This window comes from Leptonychotes weddellii, chromosome 8 (assembly GCF_054177405.1).
Source record: "Leptonychotes weddellii isolate Sample4059 chromosome 8, ASM5417740v2, whole genome shotgun sequence".
Lineage (NCBI taxonomy): Eukaryota > Metazoa > Chordata > Mammalia > Carnivora > Phocidae > Leptonychotes > Leptonychotes weddellii.
The window spans coordinates 74,864,514-74,883,645 of NC_138376.1; the positions used below are offsets into that span (position 1 = coordinate 74,864,514).

Consider the following 19,132-nt stretch of genomic DNA (forward strand, 5'->3'; position numbering starts at 1 on the left):
TTAAGGTGCAAGAGGTTAACAAAAATGAACTGAAGAGCTTTATTGACATCACAGTACATTCAAGAATAATTTTAAGAACATTACAGCTGAAAGAGAATGGCATGTTTATAGTCTTATTAAGCACTATTTTTTGAAAAAAATGTAATACAAAGAAATCCTATTAAGTAACTTGGAGCAGCATTTGGAAAAAGTACACCTATTTACAGGTTAAAAAAAAAAAAAAGATTCTGGTTTCACCTACACAGCCACAATGTGCCTCTATAATGAGACAAGCCCTTAAAACTCATGGAATTTTTTAAACATCATGGCATTCTTGCCACATCATTCCTCAGCGTTTACGACGGGGAGGGGTTGTTGATCTGAAAAAAAAAAAGGGAAAAGACAAATTTAAAAATAAAAATGTATTTTACACTAAAGAATCTGCAATTTTTAAATAAATATTATTATATAGGATTTCTAAAATTATTTAAGACTATGATCATTTATCAAGTACCAAACTGAGTTTATTAAAGAGAGAGAGAGAAAGGACACTTTCAACTTTGAATAAATTCAGTCAAATTTTTTTTAAAAATCAGACAAAATACTTTAAAAAGTATACTACCTTGATCGGGACTTAGACTTGTGTTTGCGGCTTGCCTTCTTACCAGACCTTTGAGATTTCTCCATGGATCGCGATCGACTATGTTTAGGCTTCTTAGCCTTCTTTTCTTTGCTACTTCCTGGAGATTCAGAACTGCTCCTTCCACTAGAATCAGAGCCTGAATGTTTTTTGCTATCTTTGGTAGTACTTTTCTTACTATCCTGTCTAGAATCATGTCTGATAATTTTAACAGATATAGAACCACTCCTAGAGAATGTTCTTTCACTTTCTCGTTTCCTTTTTAACCTATCATCCTGACTACTGAACTTAAAATCTTTTTCTTCCCTTTTTTGTTTCTCTTTTCTTTTATCTTGTTCACGTTCCCTTTCTTTGTCTTTCTTTTTCCTATCTTTATCTATACTTCGGCTCCTCTCCTTTTTTCTCTCTTGTTCTTTAGCCTCACCTTTATGCTTATGACTGCTCCCACTAAGATTGCCACGTTGATCATCAATTTTACGCCTATCTCGACTCCTACTGCGACTGGACCGATTGGTTCGCCTATCTCTTGAGCGACTTCTACTTCTACGTCTCTCTCGAGAAGGACTCCGATTTCTTCGTCTTTCTCTTTCAATGCTATTTCTATTAGATCTCCTCCTATCTCTAATCTTTACTCTAGCCCTATTGCTCTCTATTTTAATTCTGCGAGAGTAACTTCTACTTCTACTTCGTCTAGCTTTAATTGTTGGAGATCTACTCCTACTATGTCTTTTTTTCCTTTTAGGAGAAGAAGATCGAGAAGAAGTACGACTACTACCTGAGCTAGAACTGTATGAAGAGCTAGAGACAGTACTACTAGTACTACTAGTTCTGCTATTGCTACTGGAACTACCACTACTAGAACTTCCTGATCTACTCCTTCCTTGTTTCTCTTTTTCTTTATGCTCTTTTTTTGGTTCTAAAACTGACGTAGTTTCATTTGGAGTTCTTTTCTTTTCATTAACCACATCACCATCTGCTTCTCTTGCTTCTAGTAGTGATAAACTATTTTGCTCTTTATGGATAAATTCATTCATCTCTTTTGTAACCCTTTCTGTTTGTTGCTTTTCTTCTGAAACAGAAAAAGACAAAAATACTATGAAAAGTCAAATGTATAAAGAAAAAAACTCCCAAATTACCAAATTTCAAGCTATTAGATGGTAACAGTAAAACAGCATTCTTCAACAGAAATAGGATACAAGCCACATGAGCAATTCAAAATTGTCTAGTGACTACTTTAAAAAAACAGAGATGAACTTAATTTCAATAGTTTGTTATATATATCAATATATCAAAAATATTATTTCAACATGTAATAAATTTAAAAGAATACTAAGATATTCTGCCTCATAAAATCTTTCAAATCTATTATGTATTTTACACATACTTACAGCATATTTCAATTTAGGGTTAGCTACATTTCAAATGCTCAATAGCTACATGTAGTTAGCCATGCTCCTGGACAATACAGCAACAGAGTACCAAAGTGTAAAAGTACATTTGAAGCCATTTGAAAAGATTTCCCTTTTGTCCAATAGGGCAACTTAAAGGTAAGTAATTTATAGGGAATTTTCAACTGCTAACTCTTAATAATTACCTTCCCAACTGTCCAAGTAGGATTTTTCCAAAAACTTCAAAATACTCTTTCAGTCAGTATTCCTAATATTCCTAATATCATTAAAGAACTACAGTCATATATAGTATTTTGCATAAAAAAGCTTCTATTAAGTCCTCTTTTTATTTCCTCAAATATACTAGCTACACATTAAATATTCTAGCAACAAATTACTTTTCAATAGTTTTACAAATTTCAAAAGCCTTTTTCATTTTGAGAACTTCAGAAAGAAATAAAAATACACTGTATCTTAATTTACAGCTACTGAAATTAACATCTTACAAAACAAGACAAAGTTTACCTTTTGTAAACTACATATTTTGAATACTACAATTAATTTTGATAAAAACTACAAATAAGCCAAAACTCTTAGTCTCAGTTACATCACATATTATCTATATTCTAACCTTAATTCTATCCTTGATATTGTTAGGTTGGTTAAAAAAATAAAAAGAAACACAATCAAAACTAGACAAAAATTAAGGGAGTCTAAAGGCTATACCTTCCATCTGTTTATCATGTAACAGCTGCTGTTCTTTTTCTTTTCTCCAAAAAGCTTCCTGTTTTTGCCGGATTCGGTGCCGTAATTCCTCATCATCAGTGTCAGATGACTCAGAGCCTCTGTCACTCCTCTCATCTTCACTGTCTCCTGATCCATAACCACCCAGTCCACCTGTGTGCATAAAGCCCAGTCTATCATATGGAAAAGTTATTCTATACACTAAAAAATTTTTAAGGTCCGAGAAGAAAGCTAATTGCTTTTTTAATTGCCTTTTCTTGAAAGAATATGCTTATTCGGGGTGGGGAGGAGTATAAATTTCAATTCTTAAGGTGTTCATAATCCCTCCTGAAAATTAACAGAATCTCATTCTTTCTGGAGTATTTCATATATTTCTCACCACAAAGGAACCGTGATAATGATTTTGTTTTACTGTTCACCCTAACCAATAAAACCATTTAACAGGGCAATAACAAAGCCTCACTAAAGCACAGTCAATTCAACTACCAATGATCCTAAAAGTATTTCTAAAATTATTTCATTGTTCAAAGCTCAGAAATCCCAGGTAGAATGCAAAGTGTTTTTTCCCTAAAAAAATTAGAATACTGTCATTCTCATTGATCAGAAATGGTATGGTGCTAAAACTACTCCCCACCCTGAAGTGACCTAAATAGTAATCATCACAAAATCACATGGGCATTTGGTTCTACCCATTTCTGTTGGTCCCCACAAAGATCAATTTGATATGATGTGGAAAAGGCATGTTTAAGCTTTTATATACTTGAGAATATACCATGCAAAGAGCAAATTATGAACACATTACTACTATTATACAATGATACTACAAGATAAACTCTTTTCCTCTGTGTTAAAACTCGACCTAACTACAACACAATCTAAATAAAGGTGCTTAAAGCATTAGTGGATAGGTTCCTCCCTAAAGCATGTATGCAATAGTTTTGAAAGTGAGCTTAAATATTATCACAGCTAAATTATGAACTATTACAACTTGCCCCAATAAACTATGAATTAGTCACATTTATAATGATTTATAATAATCCCTCTGTGAATGCTTTAGTCAAAAAAATAGGCAAACCTTTTAGAGACTGATATAACCCTAAGACCTAGGTTTTATAAACTGAGTAGGAACAGTACAGTTTCAAAACAGAACATGTAGAGAGACAAGGTAAGTGTGAGTTTCCCTTTAAGGCCCTCTCACAAATAAGGAAAACACTTACCGAGTCCAGTGAGGGAAGCCAGTGCACTGGACTGTGCCAGCTGTTTTGCAGGAGCTTTGTATCACATCAACAACAGGAACAACATGTTAACACAAATAGCCACGATTTCATAGTCATGAGAGTCTATGGTATTGTTAAATCTACTACTATTGCTGCTTTTTGGGGAGAGAAGAAACATTAAAAACATAACATTCACTTTAAACCAGTAGCATGTCTGGCCTTGTAATTATAATTCTGAAGTGAGCTGAAATTGGTTTATAATGATGAAAAATGTTGACCAGTACATCAAGTATTTTATTTTTGAGGTATGGTCCATAATTTAATTTTGCTTTCAATGTATTTTGTAAGTGTTACTAAAAATGGGGGGGATGGGTGAATTTCTTGCTTCTGTAAGAACTACAAGTGGTAAACTGTGAAAACTGAAGGTTCATAATTCATTAGTGAAACTGAACTGTATTAGAAGTTATACACCAATACCATGGTATCTATAAAAAAAACAAAATCAGGTGAAATAAATTGAACATCAAGAATTTTTCCACTATACATTTTATAGAACAACAGCATAATTGCTAATTTGTGCTCAGGCAAGTTGGGTAAAAGAAAAATATTTGTATAGTTTTAATATGGTGTCTACAAACCTAACCTTTCCTGGAGAGTTAAAACATGCAAGAAGAAAATATTCAAATATCTGCTAGAATTCAGCAAGGACAACCAAAAAAAGTCCAAAATAGCCACCAAAACCAAAATACTCCCAGAAAAACAAAACCAAGAACACCCACAATATACCTTTCGTTGCTTTCCGGTGTGCATCTTTGGCTACATAATAAATTTCTTCATCTGTGACATCTAGTAGAATTTCGGTCAGAAGCATTTTTGTCAGCAACATCTATGAAAGGGTATTTTATGTGTTTATATATATTTATGTATATTATTTCTAATTTAATTATTATAGTTACTAATACAGTTTGATATTCTCAAAAAATTTAATGGGCAAAGCCATTTTATAAAACATTTTTAAAGAAGAGATCGTTATCAACCATTCCAAGGAACTGAGTATCTTGAAAATTATTCTAAAATACAAAAACTGGGGTGCCTGGGTGGCTCAGCTGGTTAAGTGTCTGACTCTTGATTTCAGCTCAGGTCATGATCTCAGGGTTGTGAGATCAAGCCCCATGTCGGGCTTCATGCTGGGCGTGGATGGACCCTACTTAAGATTCTCTCTCCCCCTCGACACCCCCTTTCCCTCTCTAAAAATAAATAAATAAAAATAACAAATTTTTTAAAACCCTGTACATATGTGGCAAGAAATTTAACATTCTACCATTTGATACTCTTTCTCTTCTTCAGTCATCTCTGGTTCGCTTTGCTCTTCTTGAGGAACTGGAGATGGACTTCTGGTGACTTTTCCACTACTAGCAGCCTCAACATTTTCAGTGTCTTCATCTTCCTCATCACTATCCTAAACACAAGTAATAGTATGGGTAGCCCAAATTCAGGCTTATAATGTAAAATCATTACTTTACACACTCTATTTTAAAACTCTAAATTAAAAAGACTATGAAACAGATATATAAAAATGAAATTTCTCTCTAAATTACACTTTTATACTACAGACTTCATTTAGTAGTATAAAGTGTTACCTGAAAGGAAATACAAGATTACAAGATAGCTTATGATATTCAATTATTTTAATTACGTCTCAAATTTTTTTCCTTAGTCAATTTTGACTTTATTTTATAAATAACTAGAAATATATCATGCCAAGACTGACTTAATTAATATCCATTATATATGATGGTCCTGAAATGAGCGGCTTGTAAAACTCTGGGTAAGTGGACCACATTTATATTATTCAGTGTAACTTTTAAAACTATAAGGTATTTACCTAAAATCTTATGACTTAATTTGCTTCTTTTTTGCTATGAAATGCACAGATAAGAAATGAGATGTACTTCAGATGGAGGAAATGCCAGCAGTTTGCTTCTGGCTGTAGGTTTTCAGTCCTACTAAGTAAAAGACAAGGTGATCACTGAAATACTAGTTTGGAAAGACTATTTGAATCAGGGAAAGACTATATGGAACACAAGGCCAAAGGCATTTGGGAGGAGAGGGAAGATAATCTCCAAACAATTCTTTGACACTTAAACCTATTAAATCTGGAAATCCACTATTTCACCTAAAGAGTTAAAAATTACAAAAAAAAAAGTGAACTTTAATAGTGGCAGTCTTCTGGTTCTTCTTTGTCTTCAACAAAAACACATCTTTGGCATGGTTCTTTTGTCAAAAGATAAAAGTAACTTACGGCATTTGTGAAATTTAAGCTAAACTAATGTCTGCTTAAATCTAGTTACCCTGCTGTCTCCCTGAGATTTATTTCTGAAGCACAAAATGGCCTTGGGAGGCCGACCTATTTCCAGTGTTGCATACTGGCCCGTGCTGTGGCTATCATGTCATCTGAGAGCACATTACTGGTAAATAAAAAAATTCCTAACCCACTCAACACCATCTAAGTGATGAAGCTTTAAAGTTAAATTTAACTTTGTTACTTTTAGTGCTCATGTCAGAAACTATTAAAGTTATTACATCATCTGGTATAAACACACATTTAAATGTTCAAAAAAGGCAGATTTACTCCTCTTTTGCCATTTTAACTTAGCTTTGTCTTATAATCCGCCACTAGGGAATCAGCTGTACTGAAACAAGAAAACAGATTCGTCTCTCAAGGTTAAGACCTATCTAGCATCCCACAGAATAATTTCTCTCTGGAAAGAAATGTTTTATAAACTTACTGCCTCTTTTCTCCTTACTCTACCCTCAATAACTACATAAAAACATAATCCTCAAAATACTTACTAAAAGTAATCTCAAGAATATTATACTAATACTTTTCTATAGGCTAAATTAATTTAGTTCAATAATTTTCACATATAAATCACACGGACTTTCATGTTAAGTGATTCTAACACTTACAAATTTACTTCTCTGAGGTAAACGAGGGCCATCTCCTCCTTCAGCATCTTCTGTGGCCTTCTTTTCTTTTTTGGACAATTGTGAACGTTGTTGCTCCATTCTTTCTTTCTCCAACTTCTTCTGCTTTTCGCGTTCCATTTTTTCAAGACCTTCTCGAATCCAAGCTGGAAGAGTCCTGCGTTTTACTGCATCTGTTTCACATGAAAAGATGTATTTCTAAGTTAAGTAAAAATCATAAATGCATGAGTTCCTTATTCTTGAATTTCTAAAACTTTTTAAGTAAATTAAAGAATCCTGGTGCCACTTGAGTACTTATAACTATTATTCTCCAGTAAGACAGTGGTAAAGCAACCCATTAACCATTATGCTTCTCTTTAAGATCATTTTTAATGACAGCAGTGAATACTGTGTTAATGCTTATAATAAGCCAGGCACTATGAAAGCACATTAAAACCATCATCTTGCTTAATTAAAAAAAAAAAATCACTATTACTCAATCTCTTTTACAAATAAGAAAACTGAGGCTCATAAAGATTAAGTGATGTGCTCAAAATTAAAGAGACAGTAGTAGTGATGTGGGCTAATTCCAAGCCAAACTCTTACACTACACTGCTTCCTAAAATACGAAAACAGAACAGAGTCAAACCAAAGCACAAGTCTATTTTCACACTGAGAATTCATCTGAACAAGTATGGTTCCCTAAGTTAAAAAAGTTAGAATCTTCTTAAAATGTCTACTTTGTAATAAAAAGTTAAGACTTGAACATTCTGGTCTACTAAGTGTTTGATTTGGATTTCTAGATATAAAGTAGTGTAAGTTTGTAACTTGTCACTAGGCCTAAATTAGTTATGTTAAAAATTTAAATCTTCTGCCAAAATATTTCTGGAAATTTGAAATAATAAAAGGAAAATGAATCTGATATTAGTGTATCAGATGAATGGAGAGTGGAAAGAGACCAGAGACAGAGAACAACTAACAGGTTTTAAAAGGGGGAAATGTTCATAAACTGGTATAATATATCAAATTGTCAACATTGAAAAAATATCAAGATGCTATGGCCATGATAAATTTACAATTTATCACAAAATTTGGAGTTTAAGGTAACAATATTTTTTAAAGAAAATTATTCAGAACTTTTTATATTTTATACCAGTATCCTTTTTGTAACTTAAAGGGTTATGACTATAAAATGACAGGGTTTTAAACTATCAATTCCTAACATATCAGAAGCGTGAGAACGATTTAATATACATGATCAAGAAATCATGCCAACTGTGGTTCACTAAATTTAAATAGCTACCAATTTGTGGAGGCTCCTGCTTCACAGGAAGTGCAATAGGTGATCTCTGCCGATCCCTGAATGATGATGGCCTTTCTCTTCGATTCTGGGGAGGTGCTGGAGGTCCTGGAGGTCCTGGTTGCCAATAAGGAGGATGAAATCCACCTTGCGGTGGACCAAAAGCAGCCCCATGCTGAAAGAGTATTGCAGTTTATTTTTCTTCACATTAATACAATATACTCTCTGGGATACACGTGTGTTATGAACTGGGACAGTAGAAATCCATGTGTGCAGCAAATCCAAGAATTCCATGGTTCTAATATCCACCGATATTTCTGTAGCCCCAAGAACCTAGGCTTACTCTTCTTAAGAAAGATAAAGATTTTCTGCCTATGTAAATGCAAAGAGCCATCTAAAATTCAGCTAGTACACTATTTCCAAGAAGTATAGGAAAGGATATATATATATATGACCTTTTTCATTCTGAATCCATTTATAAACTAGTCCTTCCACTACCAAGAAATTAAGTGTCAATTTTTCTGTAACTAGAAAATACAAGAAAAAAATTTTTAAATCAATTCTAAGTTATTTCTTAGGGGAACTTGTTTCTATAATCTTGCAATAAGTATCTATTTTAAACAAAATAAAAGTTATTGAATCCTTAAATATTTTTTGCAATTTTGCTATTTTCAGAGGCTTTTCTAAGCCCACTGCCAACAGAGCTCTCTGGCTTGTTAGCATAGGGATCCATCAAGATAATAGGGTGTAAGTAGAAGCTCCCTGCCACTACATTTCTTCAAAACCAAACCAAACAAAAACTGTCATATCTGTACACCAAGTATGAGTATACCACACTTATCTGAATATGTATGAATAAAGATTACTCTCAAGGTGAATATTGGTTAAATTTATGTCCATTATTAATCTAATTAGTGAAATAATGTATGAGTTTTTTCAAAATTTTGAATTATGATCGCTCAGTTTATAAGGTAACAACTGCAATCAGTTATTTCAAATGATACCTAGCACTGCAGTTTAAAGGTGGACCCTTGGCAGAGTAGTTAGAGAAAATAAAGCCCCACATAATGTTACTATTCCCCATAGAGTTCTATGTCCCTAGGAATGAATTAGATGCTACAAAGGAAATTATGTACAATTCCATTAACACGTCATGTCAGAATGGAAAAAAAAAATGACATCACTAGAAGTCGTAATTCTACATAGCAGAAGGAACTGCATTTAGGAAGATATTCTGTTCTTCATGTATTTTATTCATGTCTTATCCATAATCTATTATTGACAAATAATGTATTCAACTACTGTGCATTTTCTAAACTTTATTCAACATTTAAATATACCATTTTGAAATTATTAGAAAACAAAACATCATATAGCTATTGCACTTACACATTTTTCATTTTCTCCAAACTTTTCCCTAACAATCCTTTATATCATTCTCCTAAGCAAATCAAAAACCAGAAAATAAGAATCTAATGATTTTAATACCCCAAAATTGATAACTTTTCTAAGACATAATATACCCTTATCTGTACAAGACTGAAAAGTGAAACACAGATCTTAGGTACTCTTGATGAGACACTTCCAAAGAATGGATTACGTGCACATCTACAATATTAAAGCAACAAAATATCTTTCACCTGATAGTCAAACTGGTTCACTGGCCCCACTGCAAAATTATCGGGTGGTCCACCAAAGTTGTGATTGTTCTGGTTAAATATATGCCTGTTGTCAGGGGCAAATTCCCCACTGTCCTGACTGTTGCTGTCTTCGGAAGGAGGAACAATGTCCATTGGGCCTGGTGTTGGTGGCATCCATGGCTGATCTGGAGGGGGGTGTGGGGGCTGCTGATGCATTCCCCATTCTATTTAGGATTTAGGCATAAAAACATTCAACAGGGGGTTATAACAAAATCAACACGAATTTTTAAGATCTCAAGAAAGATTTTTCAGCAAAGAAACAGATTTAAAAATTTATGACTTCTTGGTCAAATTCCTCTTGTATATCTTAAAAATAAGCAATTAATTAAACTAATAAATAATTCAAATGAGCTAACTCCACTCTAATTCATATCCTAAACATATAGAAATCAAATGCCTGAAATTATTTTTTTAATAAATGTAACAAAATCCAAAGCAATTTTTTTGTTGAATTTTTCTATTTCTGTTCAATAACAACACCATAAAAAATAACACCTTGAGACTTTATATATAATTTTTTCTTCCATGAACACATTTATCCTCACAACATCCCTGTGAGGTAGGGAGAAATCAGGTATTATTTTTGCCAATTTAAGGAGGGGAAACTGAGGCACACAGCGGTAAATCACTTGCCCAGGTCACAAAGAAAGCCAGTAGAATAAAGTTGGGGAGTGGGAATGCCAGGGTGAGTCATTTATGAATTTGAACTTGGGAACCAAAACATTTTCAAACTTGGGGAAATTTGGTGTAGCTTCAAGAAAACTAGAAATAAACTACCTCAGAGTATCAAAGATTAGAATATTCATTATTCTTTTAAAAGTGATATTAGAGGATTATCTCCTGAATTTTCCACTCTTACATTGAGAAACAATAATAAGTATCAACAGGGAAAGGGAGATTAAAACTTCACCATCAGCATACTCAAATGTAAGATTCCTCCATAAATGTTTTGAAGTGACTATTAAAAATAATAACACAAGACATGGAAAACTGAACTAGCATCAAGAAATCTAAATCATACTGTGAATTAAAAAAGCAAACAAACAAACAAAAAAGTAAAACAGATAAAAACTTATGGAAGATCTTCACTATCTGAAAAAAAAGGGAAGAAAAAGATGGGTGGATGGTAAGGGCAGAGTATATTTGACAGAGTAATTTGTCACATAGTGACACAGTATTTCTTTAATTAGAGACTAGACATGTTTTGCTCTGCCAGTGCTGCTTCTGAAAAGGCCAGAGGTTGCAACAGAGAGACATAGAATGCTCTCTTCCCTAGATGCCAAGTGAGGTTTCCAGTGTTCCCAGCCCCTGTCAGCCTAGGAATGAAGAACCAAGAAAAGAATCAAACTGAGTGCCACAATGCTAGCAGATTGAGTACAGAATAACTTTAACCACAAAATTAATGAAACTGCCTATTCTTTAAGGAGCATTAATTTCAAGAAGTCATAAAACTAAGCAAATTAAACAGTTTAATTTAATCCACATTTTATTTTAAAAATAGTCCTAAAATCTGGATAACATGAAACAACAAACCTGGTTGCCACATTCTGTTAAAGTTTGAATCCCCTTGAAAATTCCCATGATTGTTTGGACCAGATTCCATTGTAGACATATCTTGTCCATTTGGCATCATTCCTGGTGGTTGTTCTACCATACTTTGCTGCCCTGAAGCTTCTCTTTGGGCAATCCAAGCTTGAGCCAATGCAGCCCAGTCAATCTGGCCTAACATAATTTAACATAGCAGAATTTAGCATTCAGAATTTAAGAGCTAAAAGGAATAGTGCCTCTATGTAAAACAACCATCTCAGTTATTCCTTACTAGAGATTTTAAATATTACAGAATGTTATGGCTGGAAGGATGCTTAGAAAATAACCCATATCCAGGCTACAAAATAATTTAACAACTCCACAAAAACACTCTTAATGATTTCTAATATTAACTCATAAGAAATTTATCCCTTGTACCTTAGTTTAGTCTTTTAAAAGTCTTTTCTTTTTTTTAACTACTGTAAAGACAAACGATCAAACTCACTTCTTCAAACAGGTCCTACCCAGGCCTACACTGGATCTTAAGTCAGGAGAAATACAGTTATCTACCCCTGTTCCTCCTCACCATCACCCTTCTTTACTATGGCTCCCTTCTCTAGTCAAAACACATCTCCTTAGTCATTCTTTACTCAAAATGTATTGCCCTGCTATCTTAAAGGTCCTCTTCCCTTCTCCAATATCTATACATAACATTTTAAAATCTAATATTATAAATAAAGGAAACAAAGTAGAATAAGATGTTTTTTCACATCTCATGAAGATTAAACAGGTATTCTCATACATTTTGGTGGAAACATAAACTGGCATAACCCAGGTGGAGCTGAACTTAAGCAATGTGTATCTAAAACTTTTCAAATGTGCAACAGTGATGTAAGAAACCTAGTTCCTGGATTTTTTTTTTCCTCAGCAAATAACTGGACAAGTAACAATGCAATGACATGTATACAAAATTATGGTAATTATTTTAAAAAGTAAAAAGCTACACCCAATCATCCAAAAGTGATTTATTACAGTACAGTCCTATAAAAGAATGCTATCTATGTAGGTATTAAAAAAAGAAACAATCAGATTAACCCAATAAAAGCAGGGCAGTGGAAGGGTCATATCAATGAAACAAAACTGGCCATGAGTTTATAACTATTAAAGCTAAATAATAAATGGGGGCTCCCTATATTCTTTTCTACCTCCATATATGCTTGAAATATTCCAAATGATATATATAGCATACCATCAGTTGACTATGAGCTACATAGAATTGTAAGATTTGGAATTAACAACAGAAGTATGTTTTACTTAAGCAACACATTTAAGGAAGATTTTTCTCTTTCTTTAGAAAAACAAGAACTAAATCAGTTTTGAAAATGTAAAATATTCATAAAGCTTTCTACTGTTTGGGGAAGTCCTCCAAAGAGAAATCCATTCCCTAATATGTATCCTATAGCTATATTATTTATGAGAAAAGATAAAATTTTGTTCATAAAATGCTCCAATAAATCAATACCAATTCCATTTCCCTGAATCCCATCGCCTATCTCCCACTCATCTCTATCTCCCCTTCCCCAACTTCCAAATTCAATTTGTTTCCTTACTTGGATCCTGCTGGTGCTGGAATGACTGCATCCACTGTTGCTGGTTCAAGGGCCATTGCTGCCAAGGCTGTCCTCCTTGATCCCACATCCTGCCTTTTAAAATGTATTTGATTTTCTACCTTTAACAAAATAAACAGTTAAAAAATGAGAATGAGAGTTCTTGAATTTTAAAAGCTCACACATCAAAAATTATCATAGGATGATACAGTTATGTGATTAGAGCTCTAAAATTCTGGTCAACAGGCTGCCAGAGGCTACTGAAATTTTTAGGTTGGCAAGCAAGAGTATAAAATTTCATGTTAATGGTGGTGTCAGAGCTTGATAGCAAGCATAGCTCTAATCAATTTAGCTCAAAAAGATGGGGAAAAAAATCTACTTTTTTCCAATACAGATCTCTGAAAATATAGTTATCTTAAAGATTATAAGGAAAAAAGTGATTTAGTCTCTCCCTAACCAAGACTCCCTACAAAGGGTAACCAAACAACAGTTCCAGCTGAGGAAGGAAAACTCATCCTTATAAATAATTACAGCTAACAAATGCAGAAGTAAAATAGAATTAGAATGATGATGATGAATGAAATAATGAACAACTGATTCAGGAAATCTTAAAAGTTGATAGGAAATCAAATTCAAAGGTTGCTGAAATACCACCCCTACAAGACTATCAGGAGTCTCCTCTTGGATATATTATGTCCCCAGAATCACTATGAATATTTTCACCAAAAATGTCTAACTGAATCCATTTGAGCTTTTGGATCTCACTTCCAGGATAAGGATAAAGAAATTACAACGAACAAAAGAATGACATAAACTGTATCAAAAGAAACAATGAGACAAATCCAGAAGGTGAGACAGTCTACAAGACCAAGTTTCTTAACATGTAAATAGCATGGAAAACAAAGGGAGAGAGAATATATGTTAGTAACTACTCAATCTAGGTGATAGGTGTGGAGGAGGGGTTTCATCACACTAGTCTACTTTTCTCTAAATTACTTAGAAAACTTTCATAATAAAAAGTTTAAAATTCCTACAAGTCTAGTATATTTGTACGTTATCCAACACTGATATACAATCCTGTTCAAGAACCAATGACACACATGGTAAGTAGGGTATGTTTCTTCATTTTTAGCATAGAGCAGGCATTAAATAAATTTTTACTAAATGAATCTTTTTAGACTGACCCCTTCCTCTATTCTGAAAACAAGACAAAAGCAAGCCTCAGCATTGCAGATCACAAAAAATAAAAAAGCCAGATTAATAAGGAAGTAAGAAATACCCACTCAAATAGGACAACTGGCTGTTAAATTCAGTCTCTTAAGAGTTTGCAGCTCTAGTCTTTGCAGCATTCACAGAATGTTACAGAGTTCTATCAATGACAGATCCTGACCTTTCAACTGAAGAACACTGTAAATTAGGAAAGATGCATTCCTTTGTTACCTTGACTTTCTTAATAGTCAAGTGTACTTGACTTCTAGTTACACTAATACAGTCTATTATAATGGCATCATTGGAATATGGCAAAATAGAAACTAAGCAGCACCACACATAAGACCAATGACTGGACTGGGTATCAGTTCCAAGCTACATATGCTGCTGCTTCTAATCTCTCTTCAGATTTTCTTTCTTCTCTCCTTTTTCCCCTCTCCTCTTTTTCAATTATGCCTTTAAACACTTTAAAAGCTAAATGACTTACTAGAACCCTTCATAACTTTAATTAAAAGGTAACAATTAACAAAAGAGGAACACCCAGAAGAAATACCAACTGCTATTTTGACTGACCTCAGAGGTTCACCTTCTGTTTAAAATTTAGGTTGATTCAGACTACAGCTTGGAAGCATAGCAGCAAGATTACTTATGCCCTGAGGGGGGGAAAGAAAAATAGTATATGTTTACTCTTAGATTATGAAGAGTTACTAGAATAAAAATAAATTCTAGAGATGCAACATCAAAGTGTGATCATCTCCAAATTAATCTGGAGCTTTTTCTTCCATTAACTTTATAATGAGAAACTATTTACCATTTTAAAGTTAAGGGAAATTGGTACATCACAAATAAAAAAGCAAAACTTAACATTTTTTTCCTCTCAAAATAGCTTTTTATCTACTGGAACAACTCATTAATACAAAATACTATCAAACAATTTAGGTACTGTCATACATACTGAGAAAAAAGGAACAACAAACATTTGAAAAGACGATCTCATCCACCTGGTATTAACTTAAATGGCACAAAGAAGTAATAAAATGCTTTAATTTAAATTTTTCTATAAAATTCTAATTTTAAAAATTAACACCAGCAAGGTGAAAACAATTTGTCCCTCGAACGTTTGCATTTTATTCCCATTAGATCAACAGCTTTTAAAAGTTGATAGAAAGACAAATGTATTCTTTTTATCTTCCAGCTTCTTGCACACAGCAGTCACTAAATACCAACTGAGAAAATGAACTGTCTCTGGCTCCTTCTATTTACTTTTAAAGGTTATCGATAAGGAAATGGTTGTATTTATGAGAACCAAAAAGCTGGTGTAAGCATGGTTTGCTGTGTTTTCCAAAGCTCTAATGGTATATCAGAACTCAATGTATGGGTTTTTCTGTCATAGGTTATAAACTCATACAACGTAGGCATTATAACTAGCTCTATACAGTGCCTCCTAGAGTTGCGAAGAGATGTGCATTCAGTAAAACCACGTTAATGATGAAAATGATGTGTACTGGGGCGCCTGGGTGGCTCAGTCATTAAGCGTCTACCTTCGGCTCAGGTCATGATCCCAGGGTCCTGGGATTGAGCCCCGCATCGGGCTCCCTGCTCTGCAGGAAGCCTGCCTCTCCCTCTCCCACTCCCCCCGCTTGTGTTCCCTCTCTCGCTGTGTCTCTCTGTGTCAAATAAATAAATAAAATCTTTAAAAAAAAAAAAAAGGAAAGAAAATTATGTGTACTTACTCCCTACCATAATTTCCAATACAGATTTACTTCTCTAAAAATCACTCCAAAGTTACTTTCACTTACTCATGTTTAATGGTTGTCATGAACAACTTGTTCAGTTCTCCTTTTTAGTTTCTGACCATCACCTGTAACCTGGACTTCAGAGCACAAGCTCTGGTTCATGATGCCTACCTAAACCATTCACTAGCTGTATGAACATGGGCAAATTAACCACTCTCTAATTCTCCTTTATCTCATCTGTAAAACAGAGGACATAGTGTCTACTTCATAGAGCTCTTGTGAGGATTAAATGAGAAACATATGAAAACTCAGCAAAAGAGCCTTCAAAAAGTAGTGCTTAATATCACCACAAAGACTTTCTCAGTATCATTTTTGATAGCACTCCTCAAGTTTACAAATGGGCTGGGGTGGGGTGGGGAGCGTGGGGTTGGTAATCAAGCCAAGCCATTTTTACTCAACTCTCTTTTCTTCTTTAATAGCAATTTGAGACTTAACCAGATTTCATTTTATCTTTGGAAAAATATCTTCCTGTCCCTACCTTTCACAAGATCATAAATTGAAGCTTTTATTATTTAAAAAAAAAAGAAGAAACTTCAAAAGTTTTCCTATGCTCAATAAGTTTTTACTTGCATATTTTCAACAGATTGATTTGTATTACTTGTAGCCATTTTTGTTTGTTGAAACCAGTCACTTCTACTTTTACTATGTTTTCCAAGGCTTCTTAACCCCAAGTTTTTATGGAAGCTACTATTCATATACAGTGTTTAATACACTTAGGCTGAGAAAAATACGAAAAGAGATGCGAAATTGTGAGAAGCAGAATGGAATAAAAACATAGCAAAGAAGGTGACAGTAAAAGTCAAAGAAGAAGTTAGGAGGTATTTTAATAAAATGCTTCAATTAAGTCTGCAGTTGAGAAACTTGACTTGGCCACAGAGGATGACTGTTGAATGAGGGAGTAGGTAAAATACCCAATAGTCTTTTGTGGAGACAATTTAGCGTTACCGTATTTTAGCAAAATTGTAAATGCACATCCCTCTGACCTAGCAGTTCTACTTAAAGAACTTAAACCATAGAGGAGTATACTCACCAGGTTACCCAAAAACCTGCAACATGTTTATAACTGGGAACATCTGCTTTTAAGGTCACTTTTAAGGCAGAGATAAAAGTGAACCATACAGTCGATTGTTATTCAGCCATTACAATGAGTTAGATGGACTTTTATATGCTGACATATACTGATAAATAAACTGCCTTAAGAAGTGAAAAAAACTGGGTCGCCTGGGTGGTTCAGTCATTAAGCATCTGCCTTCAGCTCAGATCATGGATCCCAGGGTCCTGGGATCAAGCCCCGCATCAGGCTCCCTGCTTGGCGGGAAGCCTGCTTCTCTCTCCCCCACTCCCCCTTATGTTCCCTCTCTCGCTGTGTCTCTCTGTCAAATAAATAAATAAAATCTTTTAAAAAAGTGTGATACACTATGAATAATGATCCCATTTGAGGTTTTTTCTTATTAGGAATGCAATTTAGGGGCACCTGGGTGGCTCAGTCAGTTGGGCACCTGCTTTCGGCTCAGGTCATGGTCCCGGGCCCCTGGGATCCAGCCCTGCGTTGGGCTCCCTGCTCAGTGGGGAGCCTGCTTCTCCCTCTCCCTCTGCCTCTCCCCCTGCTTGTGCTCTCTCTCTCTCTCTGTGTCAGATAAATAAATAAAATCTTAAAAAAAAAAAAAATGCAATTTAGGAGTGCCTGGATGGCTCAGTCAGTTAAGCGTCTGCCTTTGGCAGGGTCCTGGGAGCAAGCCCAGCGTCAGGCTCCCTACTCATCAGAGAGCCTCCCTCTCCCTCTACTGCTCCCCCTGCTTGTTCTCTAATAAATAAATAAAATCTTTAAAAAAAAAAAAAAAGGAATGCAATTTAGGGGCGCCTGGATGGCACAGTCACTTCTGACTCTTGGTTTCTGCTCAGGTCATGATCTCAGGGTTCTGGGATCAAGCCCCATGTGAGGCTCCACGCTCAGTGCAGTCTGCTTAAGATTCTCTCTCCATCTGCCCCTCCCTGCCCCCCCCCACACTCTCTAATAAATAAATCTTAAAAAAAAAAAAAAGAATGCAATTTAGTATAGAAAATTCCTAAAATTACAAAAAAAGTTTAAAAACTGGTAAGCTCTAGGAAGTAAAAACAGAGATCAGGAAATGTTAATTATTTTATATCTTTGTATTCTTTGAATGATTTTACCATGAGTATTTTTATTTTTTTTAAAAGATCTTTTTGAGAGAGAGAGCGAGAGCAAGCAGGAGAGGAACAGAGGGAGCGGGACCAGCAGACTCTGCGTTGAGGGCAGAACCTGATGTGGGGCTCAATCCCATACGCCTGAGACCATGACCAGCCAAAACCAAGAGTTGGATGCTTAATTGACTGAACCACCCAGATGCCCCATGAGTGTGTATTTTTTTTTTTTTTAAGATTTTTATTTGTCAGAGAGAGAGAGAGCACACAAGCAGGTGGAGAGGCAGGCAAAGGGAGAAGCAGGATCCCCAGTGAGCAAGGAGCCCAATGTGGAACTCGATACCAGGACCCTGGGATTATGACCTAAGCCAAAGGCAGATGCTTAACCAACTGAGCCACCCAGGTGGTGTCCCAAGTGTGTATTTTTAAAAAATAAGTCTAGGGGCGGTGTGCACCTAATCTCAGCTGGTCCGCCTGAGACCCCGAGCGCCAACCCTATTCCCCCGTGCGGTCCCATTTCCGCTCCAACAAGATGAAAGAAACTATCATGAACCAGGAGAAACTCGCCAAACTGCAAGCACAAGTGCACACTGGTGGGAAAGGAACTGCTCGCCGAAAGAAAAAGGTGGTTCATAGAACGGCTACAGCAGATGATAAAAAATTTCAGTTCTCCTTAAGGAAGTTAGGGGTAAACAGTATCTCTGGTATTGAAGAAGTGAATATGTTCACAAACCAAGGAACAGTGATCCACTTTAACAACCCCAAAGTTCAGGCATCACTGGCAGCGAACACTTTCACCATTACAGGCCATGCTGAGACAAAGCAGCTGACAGAAATGCTACCCAGTATCTTAAACCAACTTGGTGCAGACAGTCTGACTAGTTTAAGAAGACTG

The 19,132-nt window shown here is 35.0% G+C and overlaps 2 protein-coding genes across 8 annotated transcripts in view; one reads left to right on the forward strand and one right to left on the reverse strand.

Moving 5' to 3' along the window:
• Nucleotides 1–15: 15 nt before the first annotated feature.
• Nucleotides 16–19,132, reverse strand: part of PNISR (PNN interacting serine and arginine rich protein) — a 25,389-nt gene continuing 6,272 nt past the window's right edge. For 2 of the 7 annotated variants that reach the window (XM_031024712.2, XM_081828697.1), the window contains exons 2-13: nucleotides 14,852–14,931; nucleotides 13,073–13,191; nucleotides 11,469–11,657; nucleotides 9,876–10,099; nucleotides 8,239–8,410; nucleotides 6,939–7,129; nucleotides 5,290–5,427; nucleotides 4,755–4,854; nucleotides 3,969–4,022; nucleotides 2,734–2,904; nucleotides 602–1,688; nucleotides 16–359 (exon numbers count right to left, since the gene is read on the reverse strand). In XM_031024712.2, coding sequence (XP_030880572.1) covers nucleotides 329–359; nucleotides 602–1,688; nucleotides 2,734–2,904; nucleotides 3,969–4,022; nucleotides 4,755–4,854; nucleotides 5,290–5,427; nucleotides 6,939–7,129; nucleotides 8,239–8,410; nucleotides 9,876–10,099; nucleotides 11,469–11,657; nucleotides 13,073–13,160 — 2,445 coding nt within the window. In that variant the 5' untranslated portion in view covers nucleotides 13,161–13,191; nucleotides 14,852–14,931 and the 3' untranslated portion in view covers nucleotides 16–328. Of the gene's footprint in view, nucleotides 360–601; nucleotides 1,689–2,733; nucleotides 2,905–3,968; nucleotides 4,023–4,754; nucleotides 4,855–5,289; nucleotides 5,428–6,937; nucleotides 7,130–8,238; nucleotides 8,411–9,875; nucleotides 11,252–11,468; nucleotides 11,658–13,072; nucleotides 13,192–14,851; nucleotides 14,932–19,132 lie in introns of those variants that run through there. The other 5 variants (XM_081828698.1, XM_081828695.1, XM_006730210.3 and 2 more) reach the window with 5 other exon arrangements.
• LOC102748498 (transcription factor BTF3-like) overlaps nucleotides 18,724–19,132 on the forward strand; it is a 1,444-nt gene continuing 1,035 nt past the window's right edge. The window contains exon 1 of the mRNA XM_081828711.1: nucleotides 18,724–19,009. Coding sequence (XP_081684837.1) covers nucleotides 18,770–19,009 — 240 coding nt within the window. The 5' untranslated portion in view covers nucleotides 18,724–18,769. The remainder of the gene's footprint in view (nucleotides 19,010–19,132) is intronic.